This window comes from Talpa europaea, assembly GCF_964194135.1.
Source record: "Talpa europaea genome assembly, chromosome: 11".
In the NCBI taxonomy this organism is placed as follows: domain Eukaryota; kingdom Metazoa; phylum Chordata; class Mammalia; order Eulipotyphla; family Talpidae; genus Talpa; species Talpa europaea.
In genome coordinates this window covers 105,025,739-105,045,707 of record NC_140078.1, presented here as the reverse complement: position 1 = coordinate 105,045,707, position 19,969 = coordinate 105,025,739, and the positions used below count along the sequence as shown (strand labels likewise).

The following is a 19,969-nucleotide window of genomic DNA, read 5'->3' as shown; positions in this document are numbered from 1 at the left end:
GTCCCCAGCGGCAGGTGCACGCCCAGGTGTGTTGGCTTGAGAACACCCGACCAGCTGCCCCCAGCACCTGTCCCCAACTCGCTCCGCCGCTTCCCGACCCCGGGGCACCCCATCTGTGCCCCTGCCTAGGATCTGGCCCCAGGAGCCGGCACCGCGCAGCCTCTGTGGCCCAGCACTCGATCCAGGCCGGCCCTGCCCTTTCCCTGCCAGCGCAACGCTGTGCTATCCAGGGCACTGGCCTGGTCGACGCCCAGAGGTGAGCCTGGGGCTGGGGCTTGCGGAGGAGGGCCACCGCCCCGCGTTGGCCGCGCCTGTCCCTGCTGGCTGCTGCATCTCTGAGGACGAGGGGGCGGTGGCACGCCCAGGGTGTGATGTGAGGCTCCCTGCCTGTGGTGTCCCACCCTGGCAAGGAAAGTGGGTGTGAGCAGGAGCAGAGGAGGCCTCCAGGCCAGGGGGACTTGGAAACCGGTGGCCTCCATCTCCCCTTCTGCCCTACAGCTGTGTCCCCCAACCAGTGTGGCCTGGGGTTCGTGACCCCCATCCAGGAGTCACCTGTCCTTACCCTCTGCTTAGCTGGTGACTCCCAGTGGGGCCTGTTACTTCTCATGGCTGTTCTGCAGGGCCTTGTCCAGATGCCACTGGGTTGAGGTCATCCAGCTGTCCTCCCAGGGTAGAGCGCGCCCACTTAGCAGCCCTCGCATGCACAGGGGTGGCCAGGCAGGTAGAGCGGGCTGCCCTGCGCACAGCCAAGCCCTGACCTGAGTCGGCCACCCCCCAATGCTGAGCACCGTCTCCAGGTCCTGCCTGCTGCTGGGAGCCTGTCCCAACCTGCGTGGAGGTGCCAGCCCAGCTCGCACCTGATGACACGGCCCAGGGCGCTCTGCCCTCCGAGCAGCTCTCCCTGCACGTGGCTCCCATCCTGCCTTCGGGAACCAGCTGGGCCCTGCTTCTCACCCAGGGCACCAGGCTGCCTGGCCGCTTCTGAATCTGCCTGGGCCACGAGGTCCCTGAGGCGTCTGCAACAAAGGGTGGGCGTGGGGTGTGGGGGATCCACAAGGGAGTGCAGGGGCCGGGGACAGGGGCCGGGCAGCAGGCCAGGCCTGCCGCCTCCTTCCTACAGGCTGGGGGACGGGCCGGCTCCTCTGGCCAGCGGCTCTGGCCTGTGGGCGGGTCTCGGCCCAAGGAGTCCACTTGAATCCGGTTTTCCTTTCAGATGCTATTCACAGGCCCTTTCATTCTTGACCTTCTCGCTGCTTCCTGCTGTAATTACGGCCTCAGCAGCGGCTGTTTTCTAGGAGAGGATGTTTTGAGCTGTTAGTGTGATATAGTGGAAGCAATTGTGTGCGGTTAAAAAAACCCTCTTTCCTGACTCGCTGGGCCGGCCAGGGTCTGCCCCGTTGCCGGATGCGGGGCCGGGCTCTCTGGGCGCCGTGGGAGCGTGGCGCCTCGCGGGCACTCACGTGACGGTGGTTTGCGAGCAACTGACAGGCGGTCGTGCGCATGACCCTGAGCGCCGGAGACGCTGCCGGAGGGAGCAGGGGACAGCGCGGGGAGCCGGGGGCCGCCGGGGCCTGCCCTGCTGCTCGGGAAGGGCCGGGCACTGGCCAAGCTGGCTCTGCCGTGTCTGGAGAAGCTGAGACCTTCCCGAGGTGGCTGCACCTTCTCTCCCGCTGTCTCGGACAAGCCCCTTCCGCCCGGCCCAGGTGAACACCCCCGTGCTCCTCGCCACGGACACGTCTCTGTTCGCTGTGACGTGTGTTCATCTTGCCCCAAGATAAGCCGGTGGGTCTTAAAAAAGTAAGGCAGGAGAAAGGGCAGGAGGAGCAACTGGAGAGAGAAAGGAAGGGAGAGAGGGAGGGAGGGAGGGAGATGAGATGGGAGGGCTGGGGACCAGAGGAGGGGACAGACAGGAGGGGCCCCACCTTGGGCAGACAGTGCCACTTTCCCTCATGGAGCGGCGTGGACTAGGTCAGCTCCTAGAGTTGAGCGCTGGACTCAGGCCAGGAGACCCTGTGCCACCCATGGCTTCCTGCTCCCTGCTGTGCCCGCAGCAGCGCTCCCTGGAAATGGCACGCGGTGAGGCTGAATGGCCCCGGAGCCACATTCCAACCTGAAAAGGCACTTGGCCCTTCGATTCTTAATGTGCCTGTCAACCTAAACCTCAACAAACGGGCTAAGCACTGAAAAACATAAGCCGCAGGTTATGGCCCTGCTCCGGGAGACCTGAATCGGCATGATCAAGGGGAGCGGAATCTGAATCAGAAGGTAATTGCATAGGACAATTACTGCCAAACTATAATCCAGGCTTTTATATATATATTTTTTTGTTTTTCTTTTTTTTTCTTTCCTTTTATTTTATTTATTTTTATTTATTTATTTATACAAGCACTGGGTACAGTCAGAAGTGCGGGAGGGTGAGAGGATTCACCAGAGCCAGAGCGGGGAGCAGAGCAGGCAGAAGGACCGAAGGACACTGCTGAGGGGAGCAGCGGGTGGCAGGAGAGGTCTGCGCGCCATGTGGGACCCTCCTCCCGTGGCCGGGGAGCAGCTGGGGATCGAACCGGCGCCGCAGAGGCCGCGGGCAGCTTCGCAACCCAGCGCTCAACCGCTGCGCCACCGGGGAGGCCCAAGGCTTTTATATTTTGATAAAAAGAAACTGAGCAGGATATATTTTTACTAACTTCTTTTAGGCAGTGATTTAGTTTGAGCGTGACTGTAGTTTGAGTATATTGATAGTCAAAGGTAACATGGTAGCTACAGGACAGGAATCACACGCTGAAATGCTGAGCAGTGAGGTATCCAGAGACGTGTAAAGCAATAGGGAGTGGTGGGGACTGGGGCACCAGAATGCAGCCTGCTTTGACACGGCAAAGCTCCACTCCCCTCTGGACAAGCTTTGCCATGTCCTGAAGCAAGACTGGTCCTGCCAGATTCAATGCTTCAAAGAAAGGACGGTGATCTGAATTTTAGTGTTAAAACTCCTAATGTTTATGAAATGGACGTGAATACGGCCTTTAATAAAGTTACTGTGCAAACCAAAAGCAAACAAACAAAAAAGACTTGTGAGCAGAGCTTGTCCCCTTTGATTCCAGGATTTCCGGAGCCTTCTACCCGGTCAAGTACCAACCGAACCAAGGCTGGCGTCCCTCCCACGGTTCTTTAATGATCTTTTAGATGTATAAAGGGCACCCCTCCCTCTACCCTGCTCCGTGAGGACCAGATGCTGTTCAGCCCCAAGCGTGGGGCAAAGGGAGGTCAATCTGGAGAGCAGGGGCTGGGGTGGATTTCTCGCTGAGGGGCAGGGCCCAAGCAGAGCCCAGCGGGTGAGCACTGGCCCCAGGCGGAGGGCCCTGGCCCCTCAGGCGCCCCGAGGCTGCGTGACTCATCAATGGGCCCGCCTTCTGAAAGAGCCTTTCAGCCTCCTCCTCCCGCAGGCGGCACTGAAGCAGCGGAGGTTGCGACTCTTGGAGCAGTTACTGAGAAAAGCAGCAACAGGCTTGCTCAACAGTTCACTGGAAATGTCTCCTTTCCACCCCACCCCGATGGCTCTGAATTTTGCTGGCTTGTGGTTTTGTTTTAAAAAGGAATGTTAGGGAAAGGCAGTGATTTCTGTTTTGTTACTGGAAACTTCAGCGCCTGGGGGGCCTCCGGAGGCCTGGGGAGGCCGAACCCCCTTGAGCTTCTCCTGGCCTGGCTCTCCTGCCAGGGCCTGCGCCTCTGTCTAGCGGAGCTTCAGTCACGTGATTGGGTCCTTGAGTCATTTTTCTCAAAGACAAGGATTGTCTGACATTTTGATTCACGCACGAATTGCTTTCGCACGTAGAGACTTGAAGGACTTCCCGGCCTGGGCACCTGGGCTTGGCCAGGGCCTGTGTGGGCTCCTGGCTGCTCGAGACAGGCTGTGCCCGAATCTCTGTTCGCTCGTTCTTGGAGACTCGGCTGAGCAGCTCCCTCTGAGGAACCCGGCCGGGCTCGTTGATTAGAGGGGACCCCCGTGTGCTTTCAAGGTGCTCCTCCGGCTGCCCTGTCGCAGGAGAAAGGTGCAGCCAGGTGCTGCCTGTCGTCCTCTCCTGGTGCTCCGCTCTGGCCGGTCGTCCAGTCCTTGCCGGAGGGTGACTGGTCAGTCATGCATGAGCTGAAGAGTCTTTTCGACTCCGGTGACCCTGTGTCACCACCTCGGGAAGAGGGTTAATTCTCCATGCCCGTTTGAGGCAACCCTGCCATGGACACGGCCGCCCCTGCCCTTCCTGGGGGCCCATCTTGAGGGTTGGGGTTGGGGTTATTTGCTGTTTGTGTCCCAGTGGGAGTAAGGACCTGGGAGTCCTAATGCTGCGTAGCTTTTGAATGGACATCTGAGGCCTCCGTGAAGTTTTCCAAGGAAGGGCCCGAGAGCAGCTGCTGCCAGTTTGCACCTCTAGGAAATGACTCGAGGCCTCAGGCTAACCCAGAGCCAGCCCTGGCCATCACACACGCCCGCGTCCTCCGGACCCGCCACGCGCACACTGGGACCGCGGCGAGGATCCCCAGTGCCCACGGTCGGTGACACAGACCGGGGAGGAAAAGCTCTCGTGGATGCGCATCATCTAACTCTCGGCATGAATGGTCCTCGGTCTCCTAACAAAGGGCTTCTGATGAATCAAACGGTCCTGGGTTGTAGGAAAATGTCCTCTGGAAAACAAAGGCCTTCTGTCTCTTTCCACAATGGACTATTTGCCTAAAAGTCTAGAGCTGGAGAGCAGGACACAGCCATAGTGGACACCCGCTGTCCCCAGCCCGTGGGCCTGGCGTGGGGGGACCTCAGCGAGCCCCGAAGCTGTGGGGCTGCGTGCTGGTCCACTCACACCATGGGACGGGGCCAGGCCTGCTGGTGTCCACTGCTGCTGCCATGTCCTCAGCTGCTGCCGCGGCCGCTGCTGCTACTCCCGCTGGCGCTGCTGCGAGGGACAGGGCAGGCTGGTGCTGCTGGTCATGCCAGTGCTGCAGCTGGTGATACTAGTCATGCTGCCGGTCATACTAGTTGCTGCTGGTAATACTGGTCATGCTGCTGCTGGTTTCCTGCAGCCGCCCTCTCCCCGCCAGGCTCAGTGAAATGCTTCTCAGATGTGGGTTTTATGCTCAGACACACGAAGAACAAAATGGGTTTAAGAGCCTCTTTCCCTCTGTCTTCCCACGAGGGGAACGGCCTGCTCTTCTCCAGCCGCGGGCATGCTCTGGCCCGGGTCTCCCAGCCCCCTGGCGCTGGTGAAACAGTCTCTGTGCCGTGAACTCCCCTCGCAGTTCTTCTGGCTGCAGTGGGGACGCCGGGGGCCTCGCCGTGGGAGCACGCTGGGATGCCTCTGCTGCGTGGCCTCTTCTCGTGCTGAATATAGACCTTCGCGTGAAATCAAAGGGCTTTCCCCGCTGGGCAGCGTGTTGCTGGAACCGCTGGGCGCGATCCTACTGAGAGGGACGTCAGCTTCCCGACAGAAAGGAAATAGAAAGGAAAGAAAAGAAACTAAAATGCTCTTACGCGGGCGCTGAGCTGCCCTCTGGGCCACGGAGGGTGGTGGGTGGGGACAGCGGCCGACACATCGTGCACCTCGGGCTCTGTCGGGGAAAGGAGGGCCAGGGCAGCAGGGCCCGCACACGTGGACACGGGTTCTCGGGAGCAACAGGCCCCGGCGGTCGGGCATCTGGTGGTTTGGGACAAAGGCGCCGCGCCTCCCCGCAAGGCCGTGACAAGTAGACAGTGAAGGAGATGTGGGCTGACCCCTTGTGGCCACCGGCCTGGGCCACCCGCTGCCCGGGAGCCAAGAGGGAGCTGGGCAGAGCCCCCTGACGACGGCTCTGTCTCCTTCCTGACTCATCAAAGACCTTCCTCAGGTTTCTGAGCCTTCCCAAAGATCCCACTGGAGACGCATCTTAAGACAGAGCGAGGTGTGAATGAGCCGGTGTGTGTCTGGGTGATTACATGGCTGGTGCTAATGAAAAACAATGAACTCATTTGTGATTCTGTTGATAACAGGCGTGAAACTCAGTGTAAACATCACAGAACCTCGCCTGCCTTTTGAGGAATGGTAGCAATCCTGTCTGGGTTTTCAGGCTCCTGTAGAGAGAAACCCTACTTGGGAGCCCGCCCCATATGCCGGCCCTGCAGCAGCATCTGTGCTGGAGGAGAGGCTGTGTGCAGGCGTGACTGAAATTCCAATTAGGATGACGGCTTCGTCATCGCACCTTCCCTTGCGCTGGATGCTTGAGTCCAAGCTGCGGCTTCCTGCTGAGATGTGGGCCCTAAACATAAATCACCAAGCCAGGCCCTGCTGTGAAGCCTCCCTGCCCCCCCATCGCCCCACAAGTGTCCGGCGCTTCAGCACAGTCTGCAGAGAGCGGCGTGGACGCAGCAGAGGGGGCGGGGGACAGCCTCGGGACGCACCGGAGGGGGCGGGGGACAGCCTCGCTGCCCTCTGCACACGGCCCGCACCTCAGCTCCGGCGGCCAGACGGGTCTGTCTCGTCCACCAGCCTGTCCCTGTGCCAGGCGCTGGCCGTGGCACTGGACATGAGGCCGTGCCGTCCCCTCCCGAGAGCCGGAGCCCAGCCCTGTCTGGGAGGCGAGCCCAGTGCTGCCACCGGTGCCCCAGCTTAGGGCCGGGAGAGCCCTGTCCTGTCTGCCTGCCCTGTCCACCCAGACTCTGTGGCAGAGGCTGGAGGCCACCCCAGCATCAGCGATGGACCCTGGAGCCTTTGTTTGCCATGCCTGGGACTCACTGGACTTGCCAGGAGCCAGTCTGATGCGCTGGTGGCAGGATGTCGTGGGCTGCGCCTTGGGGCAGATGCTCTTCCAGAGATGACCGTTGCTGTCTGGGAGGGGCAGAGACGGCCTCGCGGACGTGCTGGCGTCTCCTCTCGGGATGCGGGCAGAGCAGGCCCATGCTGAGCTACTGTCCCCACAGGTGACCTGCCTCAGGATTTCACCCGCCGTTCCTGGAGACCACTCAGTTCCATCCTCCCTCAGCCCCGTCTCATTAAATCCTCACTGGTGTCAGGTGCCCAGCGGCAGTGGTACTCACGGCCCCACACAGCCGCTGCAGCCTGAGCCGGGGCACGGGACACCTAGCTGCCCCTCGGCCTGTCCCAACCGTGCAACCCACAGACTGAGTCCTGGCCGGCTGCTGGCTTGGAGCCGCCCCACCGCCCCAAGCGCCCCCTGCATGCCCGCAGGCCTTCCTCCGGAGGCGGAGCTGTCTTTTCGGCTCGGCGTCAGGGCTGATTCTCTGGAAGGATGAGCTGGACAGCAGGAAGGTCTGACCCTTTGTGTCCAAAACCAGGGAAACTCGTCAACTTACGAGCATAAGAGCTGTGGACTGGCTTGAGCTGTCAGAGGGCCTTTGAGGCGCTCGTCTGTGTCTTGTCTCTGTCTGGCCATCGGCCCCCCTGAGCCCTGCTGGTCCCCTATCTCTGGGGCCTGGCGTGCGGCATCAGAGTCACCCAGTGTGGAGAGACAAATGGAGCCTCATGGCATCTCCTAGCGTTACACAGAGGCGGCCGGGCATCGGCGACGGTGACTGGAGCCTCATCAGAGGCCGCTCCGGACCTGCCCTCCTCACCCTGGGGCCGGCAGCGGCTTTGACGTGACTGTCCCACGTCATCCTCAGAACTGGTCATGGGGGAGGAGGTTAGAAGTCGGGTTGCCCCTCATCCGTCCTCCGGGAGCCGTGGTGCCCCCTGCAGGCCGCGCCTCTCACTACAGGCTCCGTTAAGCCCAGGGCTCAGGGCAGCTTCCCCGGGGCAGCGTCGGCCCAGGACCCGTGGTGGGTGGTCAGGCCCGTGCGATCGCTCTGCAGCTGCCAATGCCAGGCCCCCCCTGCACTGGGCGGCCCGGCCTGCTCCCGGGTTGGCCCCAGCACCATCTTAGTTCTCACTCTCGGGGACGATCTGGCAGTGGGAACAGGGCCAAGGCTCGGGCTCAGTGGACACGGCTCTGGCCAGTGGGCAGGGAGGCCGCGGGCGGCAGAGGAGAGCAGAACGGGACACGCGGCACATAGCGCCATGTTTATAGGGTCGGGAGTGTCGGGTTCAGCGGTGTGGCCCTTCTCACACGGAGGTGCGAGCCAGTCTCCGAGTCCCGAGCTGTGGCTCGTCTGCTGTCAGAGGCCCTCGGGGATAACAAAACCAACACACACGGGATTAAATGGGCCTTTAAAGGCTCGTCTGTGTCACATTCGTTAATTTGTCACCAGTTCTAAGCAAATAAATATGATCATTGATTTTTACAGAAAGAGAACATGATGTACCTGGAAAACTAATATCACAGTTTGAAGCAAAATCTGTTAGAAGAACAGCGTGTAGATGTCCATTGTCTCATGTTTCGGAACAAAATGGCGGCGGTGGGGGGCAGCGGGGGGCCGAGACTAGCGGTGCCCCCGTCTAGGCTGGGGGCTGGCCCCCGCATCCGCCCGCCCCGGCTTCACTCAAAGCCAGGCCGACCTCCCCTGCCCCTCCTGTCTCCCCGCCGCCCTCATCCCCTTCTACTGCTGCGCTGACTTGGGTCGGGAAGAGTTAACTTGCCAGGAAAATGAAAGACTGGATGGGCCACACTTAATGGTGATTCCAGCGGGCTCGAGCCTGGAAGAAGCCTGGGCTGCAAGAGCCCCCTTGAACAGGCGAGGACAGCGACTGGGCCTCTCTGCTCCTGGTCGGGCCTTCCCATGAGGCCCCCACGGGACGGGCTGGAGGCCATGATGCCCGGCGCTGGCCCGCGCCTGCCCCGCGTGTCCAGGGCAAAGCGGAATGACTGATGACCCCCCCGGTGGCGGGCGTGGGTCTCTGCGGGAGCGTCTGGGCGGGCAGGAACGTCTGAGCGTGTGGACATTCGGAGCAGGGAGCTGAGATCGCTGTTCTCTTTGTCTCTCCGGTCTCCAGATTCGCCCCTCCTCGTCTTTACGTCCAGGGCAGAGGCGCCGTCGGGACACCCAGCGCGGGCCTGAGGAGCGATGGGGTCGCTGCTGCTGGGGTGCGGGGTCCTGGCCCTGCTGTTCTTCCTGCTGCGGGCCCCTGCAGCCACCGAGATCCCGCTCTCAGGTACCAGGGGCTCGTGTCTGCGCCTGGCGGGGCGGGCCCAGGGGCTCAGACTTTGGCTTGCGGCGAGGTCTCTGCTTTTCCCGCAGTCTGTCCTCGGGCGCTGTCTCCGTGCTCACTCTGTGGCGTCTGCTCGGCTGGATTATCCCACAGCCGGGAATCGCCCCTTTGCCGTGGCACAGCAGGAGGCAACCCTGGGGGGAGCTGCCGCCTGCCAGGACACAGTCGCGGTGTGCCCAGCAGGGTGACTGCTAGGCCTGGGCTGGTTTATTTTGGGAAGAATTATGACTTAGAAATCACCATCATTCCACCAGTTATGACCAGGAGGAATTGAACAAACCCTATACTATTTCTCAGAGTGATTGCGTATCTAAGGGTGAAAACCATAAACCAGGAAAAATTAAAAGGCCATTATTTGTGGATCCAATGAAATGTATCAAATGATACCCACTTTGTAAAACTACAGTCTGGGGTATGAACTTGTATCAAGAGATTGTCTGGGTATAGTGTGAATGTAGAGCAGCTGCAGGCTCTCAGTCCTCACACGTCAGTCCTCACACGTCAGTCGCCACATGTTACACGTCACACGTCAGTCATCACACGTCACACACCAGTCATCACACGTCACACATCAATCATCACACGTCACATGTCACGTGTCATTCACATGTCACACATCAGTCACCACATGTCACATCAGTCCTCACACATCACACGTCAGTCCTCGCACGTCACACATCATTGTGCCCGTCAGAGTACCTGAGTCCAGGAGTGGCAGGTCTGCACACGCAGTGACAGGCGTCAGGTTCTGGGTGTCTCTGGGTTATAAACACACGAGGTTCTAAGACCCTCGGGAGAATATTCGGGTATTTTATGCATAAAAGTCAAGTAAGACCCTGCTGAGCCTCCACGTGGAAGCCAGAGAGTTGTTACAGAAGAAGCCTTGGCTGTTTCTTAGAATCTTACCCTTGGAAATGATCTTTGTGCATCCTCTAAATTCTGGAGACTTAGTCTTCACCTCAGGTAACCGAGTAAGCACAGAGAGGAGCTCGTGGAGACCGGGACCCCCCGCGGGCCCAGGGCGTGGAAAGGAGGCACATGCTCATGTGTGCTAGCAGCGGCGCCTGAGCACGGCGTGGGCTGGCTGCCGCCCTCCCCTGGAGCCCCAAGAGTGGAGAGGAGGGAAGTAGGGTCGTCTCCGGCCTGGCCCTCTCAGCTTCCCATCCTCTCTCTGGGGACCTCCCTGCGGGCAGACGTGCAGATCCCTGGGAGCAAGCGCGGCCTGTTCCCCGGCCCCAGACCTGTCAGCTCGGCTGTGGCAGAGCCTGAACTCACCCCACGCCGGGTCCGTCCGCTGCAACCCCAGGCCGAGCAGCCGGCACTGGGGGCCCCTTGCACGCCCTCTCCAGCAGCCACAGAGACGCAGGTCCTGCCTGAGACTCCAGCCGCGTGCCCTCAGGACACCCTTCCTACCCTCCTCTCGCGCCTCTGCCGCTGAGGACGTGAGCCTCGCTGTGACCCGCCGCTCACATTTTTATCCCGGCTGTCTCGGTTCTTAGGCATTTCATGCTGTATTATCCTCAGACAACAACTGCTATAAAATATTAATGACACGTAGAGAACAACTGAACATTACCATTTACTCCGGCACTCCAGGGCCCTCACCGGCAAATGCATCCAAGGCAGGTGCCCAATCTGAATGTCAACGAGTCTGGTGGCTCCTTAATTGGCCTAATTGTGGAGGGAAGGATTTATAATGCAGCATATATATTCTTATAAACACCCAAAGGTTATTAACGTCATCCCCTGAATCATTAGTTATCGGGAAGGCTTTACAACCTTTGCAAATTTCGGAAAGAATAATGTGCTAATCAACAACTTGTTCACAAGTTATTAGCTGATATCTCAGGGACTGCCACTCTGGCGCGTCCCCGCTCCATTCATAATTGCAGTGAAATTGAAATAACGTGAATTTGCAATAAGCCCAAGGCCTCCTCCACTTGGGAATCCAGCTGTGGGAATCAGAGCCAGGCAGGTGTCCGTGAGGAGACAGGGTCCTGCGTCTCACCAAGACGTTTCTCGTGTCCAGTGCTAAAGACCGAGCGTGGCCGCTGACTCTGGCTACGAGACTCGGTGATGGGATTTGTACACACAAGCAAGGCGCAGGGCTCGGAAGTGGAGGCGGGTCGCGTCACCCTCCCTGGCCGGCCATCGGGCTGGAAATGCGACCCTTTTGAGATCATGCTGCTATTAGGAAGGTCTCGGGAACTCCACGAAGCGACATTCTCCCAGTTGTACATGTTGTGAGATCGGAAACCAACCAGGACGCGTGGACACGCATTTCCTGGAACGGGATGTGATGCTGCCTCCCCGGCGACAGGCTCCGCGCGGCAGGTGTGTGAGGGCCGCGCCTGTGGAGCTTGGGGAGCTCTCGGAGAGGAACGTCCACAGTCGTCAGACAGACTGTCAGTGCTCTTCCTTCCCAGGCGTGTGCCCGCCTGGGCCCCGATCCCCTGGCTTATGCAGACAAGGCCGCGCGTCACAGTGGGGGATGGGTGTGGGTGTGAGGGCGGCCTGCTTTGCGGTGCTGGAGACTCACACCAGGCAGAACAGCCCACTGTCCTCTCTGTGCTCCATGTTCTTGATGAAGGGCGTTATACATTTTAAGTGTGATAGGATTATTCAAACAAATCAAGACTTCTCAGCTGCAACTGCCAATACAGCAAGTCTGAGAGCTGCCACCCTCATGGACCATAGCCCCTATAATCTCTAAGACTCACAGGCGCCCGAGGCCAGCACGTCTGGGCCTCACCTGACGCTGCAGACAAGGAGAGGGTCTCTGCCTGCATGTGGCTCCAGGTCGCCCGGGGTGCACAGCATTGTAAACCAGCGTCAACCTCCTGGACAAAACAGAGGAAGGAGATGGAAATAAAAGTTCAGAGAATCAGGGCGTTACACCTTCCTCAGTGGTAACTGCTGTTTCTGTTTTGTCATTTTAAACGCCAGCATCAATGGAAGCAGGGAGCGGGGCTCCACGCGGGGGGGGGGGGGGGGGGGGGCGCTGTGGTGGCGCCTCTGAGCGGGGGTGGGCCTCGCCCCAAGAGCACAGGCTGCCCAACCGGGAGGCCATGCCGAGGGTGTGGGCTGAAGCACGCTCCCGGGAAGAGAAAAGTGGAAATCTAATATCTAATACCAGGACAAAACGTACATCATCACGCGCCAGTAGAGATAAATGTAAGCACGGGGAGGAAAGGTCTGTCAGAGAACAGTGAGGAAGCAGCTGTCAGGGCGACTCAGGTAAGGAACAGTGTGAGCCGCGTCTACGTGGGCTGGCGCCGTAGCTTACAATTACATGTTTACAATCATGAGATTTATTCCATTTACAAAATCATTACATTATCCTGGGTGAAATAAAATTCACATGTATGACAGCGAGAGACGATGTCAGGGAAACATGTCCCTTAGAAGCAGACGCTGTGGCCAGAGGAGGCCAGATCCGCTCCGCGATGCCCTCCCTCGTGGTCGCCCTGTCAGCAGTGTGAGGCGTGGCCGGTGTCTCTGCCACCACGCAGGCAGCCGCCAGCCTTTAGGGAGCACGTTCCTCAAATGCGCGTTCTGACGTTCAGTCCCGCAGGTGCCGACCATCACCAGGCAGTCCCGGGTGCAAGTGGCCTTTCCCTTCGACGAGTATTTCCTGATTGAATGTGAAGCCACAGGAAATCCAGAGCCTCTGTGAGTACCCCCCGCCCGCCCCGACACACCCGATAACCGTGCACAATCCTGCGCGCTGCCTGTTGCTCCGCCTGTTACAGCCTTGCAGGCTAGACCTGACCAAAGGTGAGGATCTCTGCGTGCATGTCGGCCGTGTTGGTGAAAGCCCAGCGTGTATCTTCCACGGCTGCTCTTTTGCCAGTGGTATTATTTCTTCTGCTAGATGCTCGGCGTGGGCGTGGCCGTGGCAGAGATCCCACCCTCCTCACCTTAGGGGGAGACACGCCAGCTCAGACCCCGACAACCCACTGTCCTCCTCAGTGGAGCTGGCATTTGTTAAGACCAAAGCTGCCACATTCACGAGCAGCACCCGCGGTCAGCTGCTGTGTGTGGCAAGTCATCCTGTCCGGCGCCCAGGCTGCCTCGGGTCTCTCAAGCCGCCAGTGTAGCAGCCGTCTGGGGCCGAGGGCTGCCTGCAGCTCCCCCTGGCAGCCGGTGTCCTATGATGCATTAGTCTAGGTGCTCATGCTTCCTCGTGGAATTCTTTCTAAATACCCCACGTTTTGGAAGGGAGGTAAAGCGGTGAGGACATCGCAAATGAGGGTGGAGAAACTGCAGGGAGGATTCCAGGCTTTCAGGTTCTAAGCGATTCCAAACAGGAAGCAAAACTGTCAATGCACACTTTGATGGATTTACTTGAGTGTTGTGTATCCGCTAAGAAGATGCATATTATTGACAATTGATTATTTTAAATTGCATCAGGAATAACACTCGTGTGCAATAATTTGATGTTTAAAAAATATCAATATTGACTTTTAACAGGTTAAATGTCACTATTTCTATTAATTTCCCAAACAGAATATATCGGATTAATACACGTAATGGGAATAGAGTTACAATGGGTGAAGGAGAATTCATCCAGTCCGCATGAACGAGGACCGGTCAGCACCATGACACCTGTCTGTAGGGTCAGCTGAAGAGCAGTCAGGCTGCAGGGCCAGTGCGGGCACCGCCAGCCACCACCCCCGCCCCGAGTCTGTGTCCCCGAACCACGTAGTGTCTAGACAGGCTGACCGTGTGGGCAGGAGAGATGTGTGAACGGGCAGCCCGTTGTCCTGCGCCCATGTTTGACCAGTGCCCTGCACAGCCCATCAGGGTTGTGGCATGGAGAGTGGACCTACCCCACTCCCGAGGACTGGGAGCTTGTAACACAGCCCCCAGCCCTGCCCCAGGACCTGTGGGGCGTAGACCCTCAACCCGCGGGACTCTTGGGGCCTGCCAGTGGCTCCAGACACTCTCTGGTGTCCCCCACGCCGTCCCTGTCTGGGCTGTGTGTAGATCCCGGGCTGGTCGTTCTGTCACGTGTGCAGACACGGCGAGCGCGGGAGCAGCGTGGTTTCAGGACGGCCTCCTTGCCACGCGCAGGTTCTCGTGGACGAAGGATGGGAAGCCCTTCGACCTGTCCGACCCACGGATCGTCGTGTCCAATGGCTCCGGCACCTTCAAGATCCCTAACGAGGGCCACGTGGCCGCCTTCCAGGGCAAGTACCGCTGCTTCGCTGCCAACCGGCTGGGTGTCGCCATGTCGGAGGAGATCGACTTCGTGGTCCCAAGTAGGTGCCCGGGGTGGGGGGGCCGTACAGCCTCCCAGGGGCTGGGCGGGCTCCTCTGGGCTCGGCGGGACCCCAGGTCTAACTGTTCCCATTCGCCATCCATTTATTTGTGAGGGGGGGGGTCTCCTCTAGGCCTGGCACTGACAGGGACGTCACCTTGAAAGCAACATTGTTGTGCTTCGGTGACCTCATGTCTGACGTAGGGAAATTGTATCTGCGACACTTTGCACAAGGAGAATCATGTAAAATACACCCCTGACTCCAGCCCCAGGCCGAGAGCGTCTGGCTCCAGGGCCTGGGACGGCCTCTCCGCCCCCACAACCTCCAGCGACCCCACAAGCCCAGGAGAGTCCTGTGCCACCTCGGTGGAGGGCCTGCAGCAGGGCCAGCTCCGGCTCCCTGTGGCTGGTGTGGGGAGCAGACCTCAGGCCCCGCCCCGCCCTGTCCGTGAGCTGGGGCCCCTGGGCAGCCCCGTCTCCCAGACAGAGCACCCTGGAGTGCCCGTGAGCCCAGGGGCTGACCTGACAGCTGTTGTGGGGGTGTCATCTCCCCGTGCTGGGAGGTGTCAGTGGCCACCTGGCCTGGTGGCAAGCTGTGTCCATCTGTTGGACGCCTGGGGGCATGGCCACAGTTAGGACCTGCAGGCGCTGCGCCCCCCCCCCCCCGCCATGCCCCTGTGGGGACTCAGTTCGTGGGGCTCATGTCTTTGTCCCGATCCAGGGAGTCCAGCAGCGCTTGATCCTGACCAGAGGCTTCATAGGCTCCCTACAGACTGGGTCCACTTCTCTCTGGCAAGGACTCCTGTGGACAATGAAGAGACGCAGAAAACACAGGCCCCAGGGGTGGCCTCACCCCCTCAGCCTGCACTGGAGTGGGCACTGCCCCACACTGCAGGAGAGCCCCTAGGGGAACACGTCCTCTGGCCCCGGCCAAGTCCATCGTCCACTGCAGGCCTGTCCATCACTGGACTCGTGCTGGTGACCGTGCATCTTGGAGCGCAGAGCAGTGACACGAGCGTGTAGGGAAAATGCGAACGGTTTTAGCGGTGGTGGGAGGAGGAAGAAGGAAAATATATGAAAGAAGAGAAAAATAAAACGCAGAATTAAAAAGTAGAAATAAACCCAAATAATTACAGTAAAAGTAAACAGATGAAATGTTCCAACTGTAGATAGTTCGGAACACAAGCCCGAGGCATGAGGAACCAGAGTGGTTGAAACTGAAAAGACAGAAAGACGTGTCTGTGTGAGTCCTTTTATAGAATCAAGCAGGTGCGTCTATATTTGTATCAGTCAAAACAGCCTTTATTTTAAAAAGGCCTCCTGGAGATTAATTCACAAGGCATGTGTAATATTAAAACGTATGAAGCAAAAATAGAACCGCAAGGGGACAGACAAAGGCACCGTGTTGATGAGGGAACGACCATGCCTCTGTGCTCATCTGTGCCGAGCAGGGAGGAAGCCGGTGCGGGCGGGGGGTCAGCCGCGTGGAGGCCAGCGGGCTCGGCCGCGCCCTGCGCCAGCCATTACCTGAGGATGTAACAACTGAGGAAAATATGGGCAAGTACAACAGAGTCACAAAGAAATTATGACGAGAAAAGTCTTAGCTGCCCTTCACAGTTAACAGCACTTCCGCAAGGCACACACGGGGCTCATGAGTGCGGCAAGGATAGGCCTGTCCGGGCGGCAGCCTGGGCCGAGCGACTCTCCAGCCTTACACACTTATGTCAGAGAGGAAGGAAGGTGAAAATTAACGCTCTGGTCTTACCCATAACGCTGTTTTACGGTAAAAATATCTGACCTTGCTTAAGACAACAAAACAAACTCCGGGAGCAGGGCGAGGATACCGCGGGCAGCGGTGGGTCTGGCCAAGAGGAGGTGCCGCTGCCCTGGGCTGTGAGGAGCCTGGGGATGGACCCCGGCAGGCTGAAGACCAGTTCTCCGCCGCTGGACGTCTGGACTCTCTGGTTTATCTTTGTTTTCCTGTTTGTGGACATCACAAGTATATTTGAGGAAACAATTTAGTAGAAACTTGAAGAATGAGAACAGTCGGGGCTTGGCCTGCAGAACAGACTCGCTGCGGGACCAAGGCCGAGTGGCTGTTCCTGGGGGTGGGGGTGGGGGGCAGAGCGTCCTCTGCTCCTGGACACGGCCGGGCTGGTGTCCACAGAACAGCCAATGCTGGGCAGGGAAGCCATTTCTCGGGACCCACCTCAGAGCATGGAAAACACCCACTGCAGCGGTCGACGCGCGGGGAGCCAGACACGCGTGTTGTCAAGGTGAGAAGATGGTGCATGTCTGGGAAGGGCCAGGAAGGGCCCAGGACGCGTGGCCGGACCTCGCCGGCCTTGAGAGTCTCTTCTCATCAAGAGGGCCCAGGAAGAGGCCCAGGAAGAGGCCCAGGAAGGGGCCCAGGAAGGGGCCCAGGAAGAGGCCCAGGAAGAGGCCCAGGAAGAGGCCCAGGAAGGGGCGGGAAAGACACCCCACCAGGAAGGAGTTCTGCCGGTGCCTGTCACTGGAGATGGAGAGTGTATGTGCTCACCAGTGGTTTTGCAAACCTCTGAGAGTAAACAACAGAAATTAAGAAAGAAACGCACAGACTCGCAGGAGCCGGCTCTGCACCCTCCTCACCAGAAGCAGCCGCCGAGCCGGCGAGGACGCCTGACCCCCCAGGGCCCGAGGGTCCCCAGGGGCGCCCAGGCCGGACAGTGCCGGTGGCCTGGGGAACGAGGGACTCTGCCCCCACCCCGCTGCCCTCAAGGGCCTTGTGCTGCCCCCTGCGCTGCACCAGGCTGCCTGGGCCCCCACGCGCTGGGCTGCCCCCGGTCCAGGGCTGCCCGCCCAGCCGTCCCCTCTGCAGGGGCTGCCGGCCAGGACCGCTGCACTGAGTTCACTTAAAACGCCCTAATTGTTTATAAAATGGGTGCGTAAAGGTATGGCTTGTGGCATAAGGCTAATTTTAAATTCTTACTTTTTTATGCCAGATATTCCTAAATTCCCGAAAGAAAAAATCGAGCCCCTGGAAGTGGAGGAGGGGGACCCGGTCGTGCTCCCGTGCAGCCCTCCCCGGGGCCTGCCCCCGCTGCACATTTACTGGATGAACATCGGTGAGTCTGCATCCCGCTCACGGGCGCCCGGGGCCCCACGGGGGCCGCCGCCGCGAGGAAGGGATGTTGGAGGACACCACGGGCTGTCCAGGCGGCCGCTCGCTGCCGTGGCCCCGGGCCCGAGGAGGCTGGCGTCTCCGCGCTGCGCTCTGCACGTCTGCGTCCGCGTGCAGGGCAGCATGGAGGAGTCAGCATCCGCCTTCGTGTTTGCTTTGCCAAACGCGTGGCCGTCCCTGGAGGAGGGAGTCCAGCTGTGCGCCAGGCCGGCTCCAACCCGGCCCTCGAGCCCCCAGTGCCCCCCAATGCCCCCTGGTGCCCCCGGTGCCGCGCGGCTTTAACCCTGTCACCCTGTGGTGGAGCCTGGAGTCAGGTAACACTCCCCCCTCGCGCACCCCCCACCCTTCCTTCCACAGTTGCTTTTGCAATTCAGGAGCTTCTGTGGTTCCGTATAAATGTCAGTGGTTTTTGTTCACTCTTCGAAGGTGTCGCTGGGGTTTTGCTGGGGGCTGCAGGGAACTTGCGCATTGCCCTGGCTTGTCCCGGGGAGACCGTGACCCCCACCCTGTGTCCCCCCACCTCCGGGTCCCCCGAGTCCTTTGGTGACTCCGGGCAGGGCTTCCACCCCCCCATCTCATCCGGGTGCCTGATTCTTGTTGGAGTGGCGAGTGGCTCCCCTTGGTTTCTCATGCCTCTCGTGTGCTTGTGCCAAGGAAGCCTGGGCGCGTGTGGCCCTGCGTTCCGTGGTTTCTGTCCCTTTCTGAGCCGCGTGGACTCTACCATCTCGTCAGCGGATAGTCATGGCTCCACTTCTTTCCCAGCGTGGAGTCCCTCTGCGGGCTGTTTGTGTGACCCCAAGGCCAGTCTTAAGAGCACGGCAAGAGCTGCGGCTGCGCTGACCCCGAGGGGCAGAGCTCCGGCAGCTGCCTGAGGGGACCCAGCGAGCTTGGCCTTGTTTTTATCTTTGCTCCTTGCTCGCTCTCTGACCTCCCTTCCGCCGACCCCGTGGTCAGGCCGTGCTGAGGGCAGGAGTGGACACACAGATAAAACAGCAGCACCCGAGGAAGGGGTTGGGAGGGAGCGGGGCGCAGCACGGTGGAGCCTGACATGGGTGCCCCCTCGGACCCCCAGACCTGCAGCACATCGAGCAGGATGAGCGCGTGTACATGAGCCAGAGGGGGGACCTGTACTTCGCCAACGTGGAGGAGAAGGACAGCCGCAGCGACTACTGCTGCTTCGCCGCCTTCCCGAGGCTGAGGACCATCGTGCAGAAGATGCCCATGAAGCTGACGGTCAGCAGCTGTAAGTCAGGGGCAGCGCTCATGCCGGCGGGGCATCCCGGCGTCTGGTCCTCGCTCCTAGACCCGCAGCAGGACACCTGCCTCGAGCCAGGCCCGTGTCCCGGGGCGTCCGAGGGCCGGGGGCTCCCGGTGGGGGAAGCATGCGGCTCCGGGCTCCCAAGCAGGTCTCGGCTGAGGTCTTGGTAACGCAGAGGCTGAGAGCGCGGGAGGGGATAAGCCAGAGCTAGAGGGGAGCTCGGGCTCTTGCCCTCCCCGAGCTGCTGTCTGAGTGACTCCTCTGGGTTCCGCAGGCCGGGCTGGGCCCAGTGGGACAAGCCACTGGGGGAGAGCGTGAGGGGCCGGGCGCCGCCTCATCCGTCAGTCTCCTTGTCTGTCTGTGTGTGGACGTCCTCCACCTGCACCCAGTGCCCGCGCCACCTCTCTCTCCGCAGCCAGCGCCTCCTCCGGGCCGCCCCCTCCAGGCCACGCTCCTCACCGGCTGGCCCAGCCGTGTCGGAGGCTGTCCTAGGACGCCTGGTCACGCCTCGTTTGCGTTTTTTCCTAGGAGAAAACTGTGCTTTTCCTTCTCTGTTGATTCAGCATCTGCCATCATGTTTGTGAGTGTCTCTTCCATCTTCTTGTTTCAGTAAAGCATGCTAATGGCTCCAGCCCCCCCGCAGAGGCGGGCCCCAAGGGTAAGTTGGTCTCATGGGTGTCGCTCATTTTCGCCTCAGTAGCTCATTGTCATCTCACCTTCGACCTTTGTCTTCGATCCCTCTCTATTAAAATGCTGGTGTTCCCCTGTGGAGAGCCCTCTGCCGGGGGTCAGCCGGCCAGTTGACCCAGCTGCTCCTATCCCCACATCTTCCCAGATCTGGGTGTGAAATAGTTTGCAAATGAGCAAACACCTTGTCCTGACAGCGGGCTTCTCCTGGTGGGTGCTTGCGTTTCTCACGAGCACACGAGGAGAGGGGCCTTGGGCCGTCCTGGATGTGCCCGCGCCCCTGCGGGTCCTGCCACCCACGGGGCCACCACCCATGGGGCCGCCGCCCATCGGCCCTGAGCTGCACGCCCCGGGGGAGTCAGAGCGCTGAGAACAGGGACCTCAGCAACACTCAGGCCCTAGAGCAGCAACTCGCAGGCGTCAACACCAAGGCCCGGGCCAAGGGGATGGCCTGAGCCTCTGCTCCCACCAGGAGGCTTCTCTGG

The 19,969-nt window shown here is 59.9% G+C and overlaps 1 protein-coding gene across 1 annotated transcript in view; it reads left to right on the top strand.

Moving 5' to 3' along the window:
• Positions 1-8,971: 8,971 nt before the first annotated feature.
• CHL1 (cell adhesion molecule L1 like) overlaps positions 8,972-19,969 on the top strand; it is a gene marked incomplete at both ends in the record, with an annotated part of 34,671 nt that continues 23,673 nt past the window's right edge. Inside the window, 6 exons of the mRNA XM_084247851.1 lie at positions 8,972-9,059; positions 12,683-12,788; positions 14,193-14,380; positions 17,361-17,483; positions 18,612-18,782; positions 19,408-19,455. Coding sequence (XP_084103977.1) covers positions 8,972-9,059; positions 12,683-12,788; positions 14,193-14,380; positions 17,361-17,483; positions 18,612-18,782; positions 19,408-19,455 — 724 coding nt within the window. The remainder of the gene's footprint in view (positions 9,060-12,682; positions 12,789-14,192; positions 14,381-17,360; positions 17,484-18,611; positions 18,783-19,407; positions 19,456-19,969) is intronic.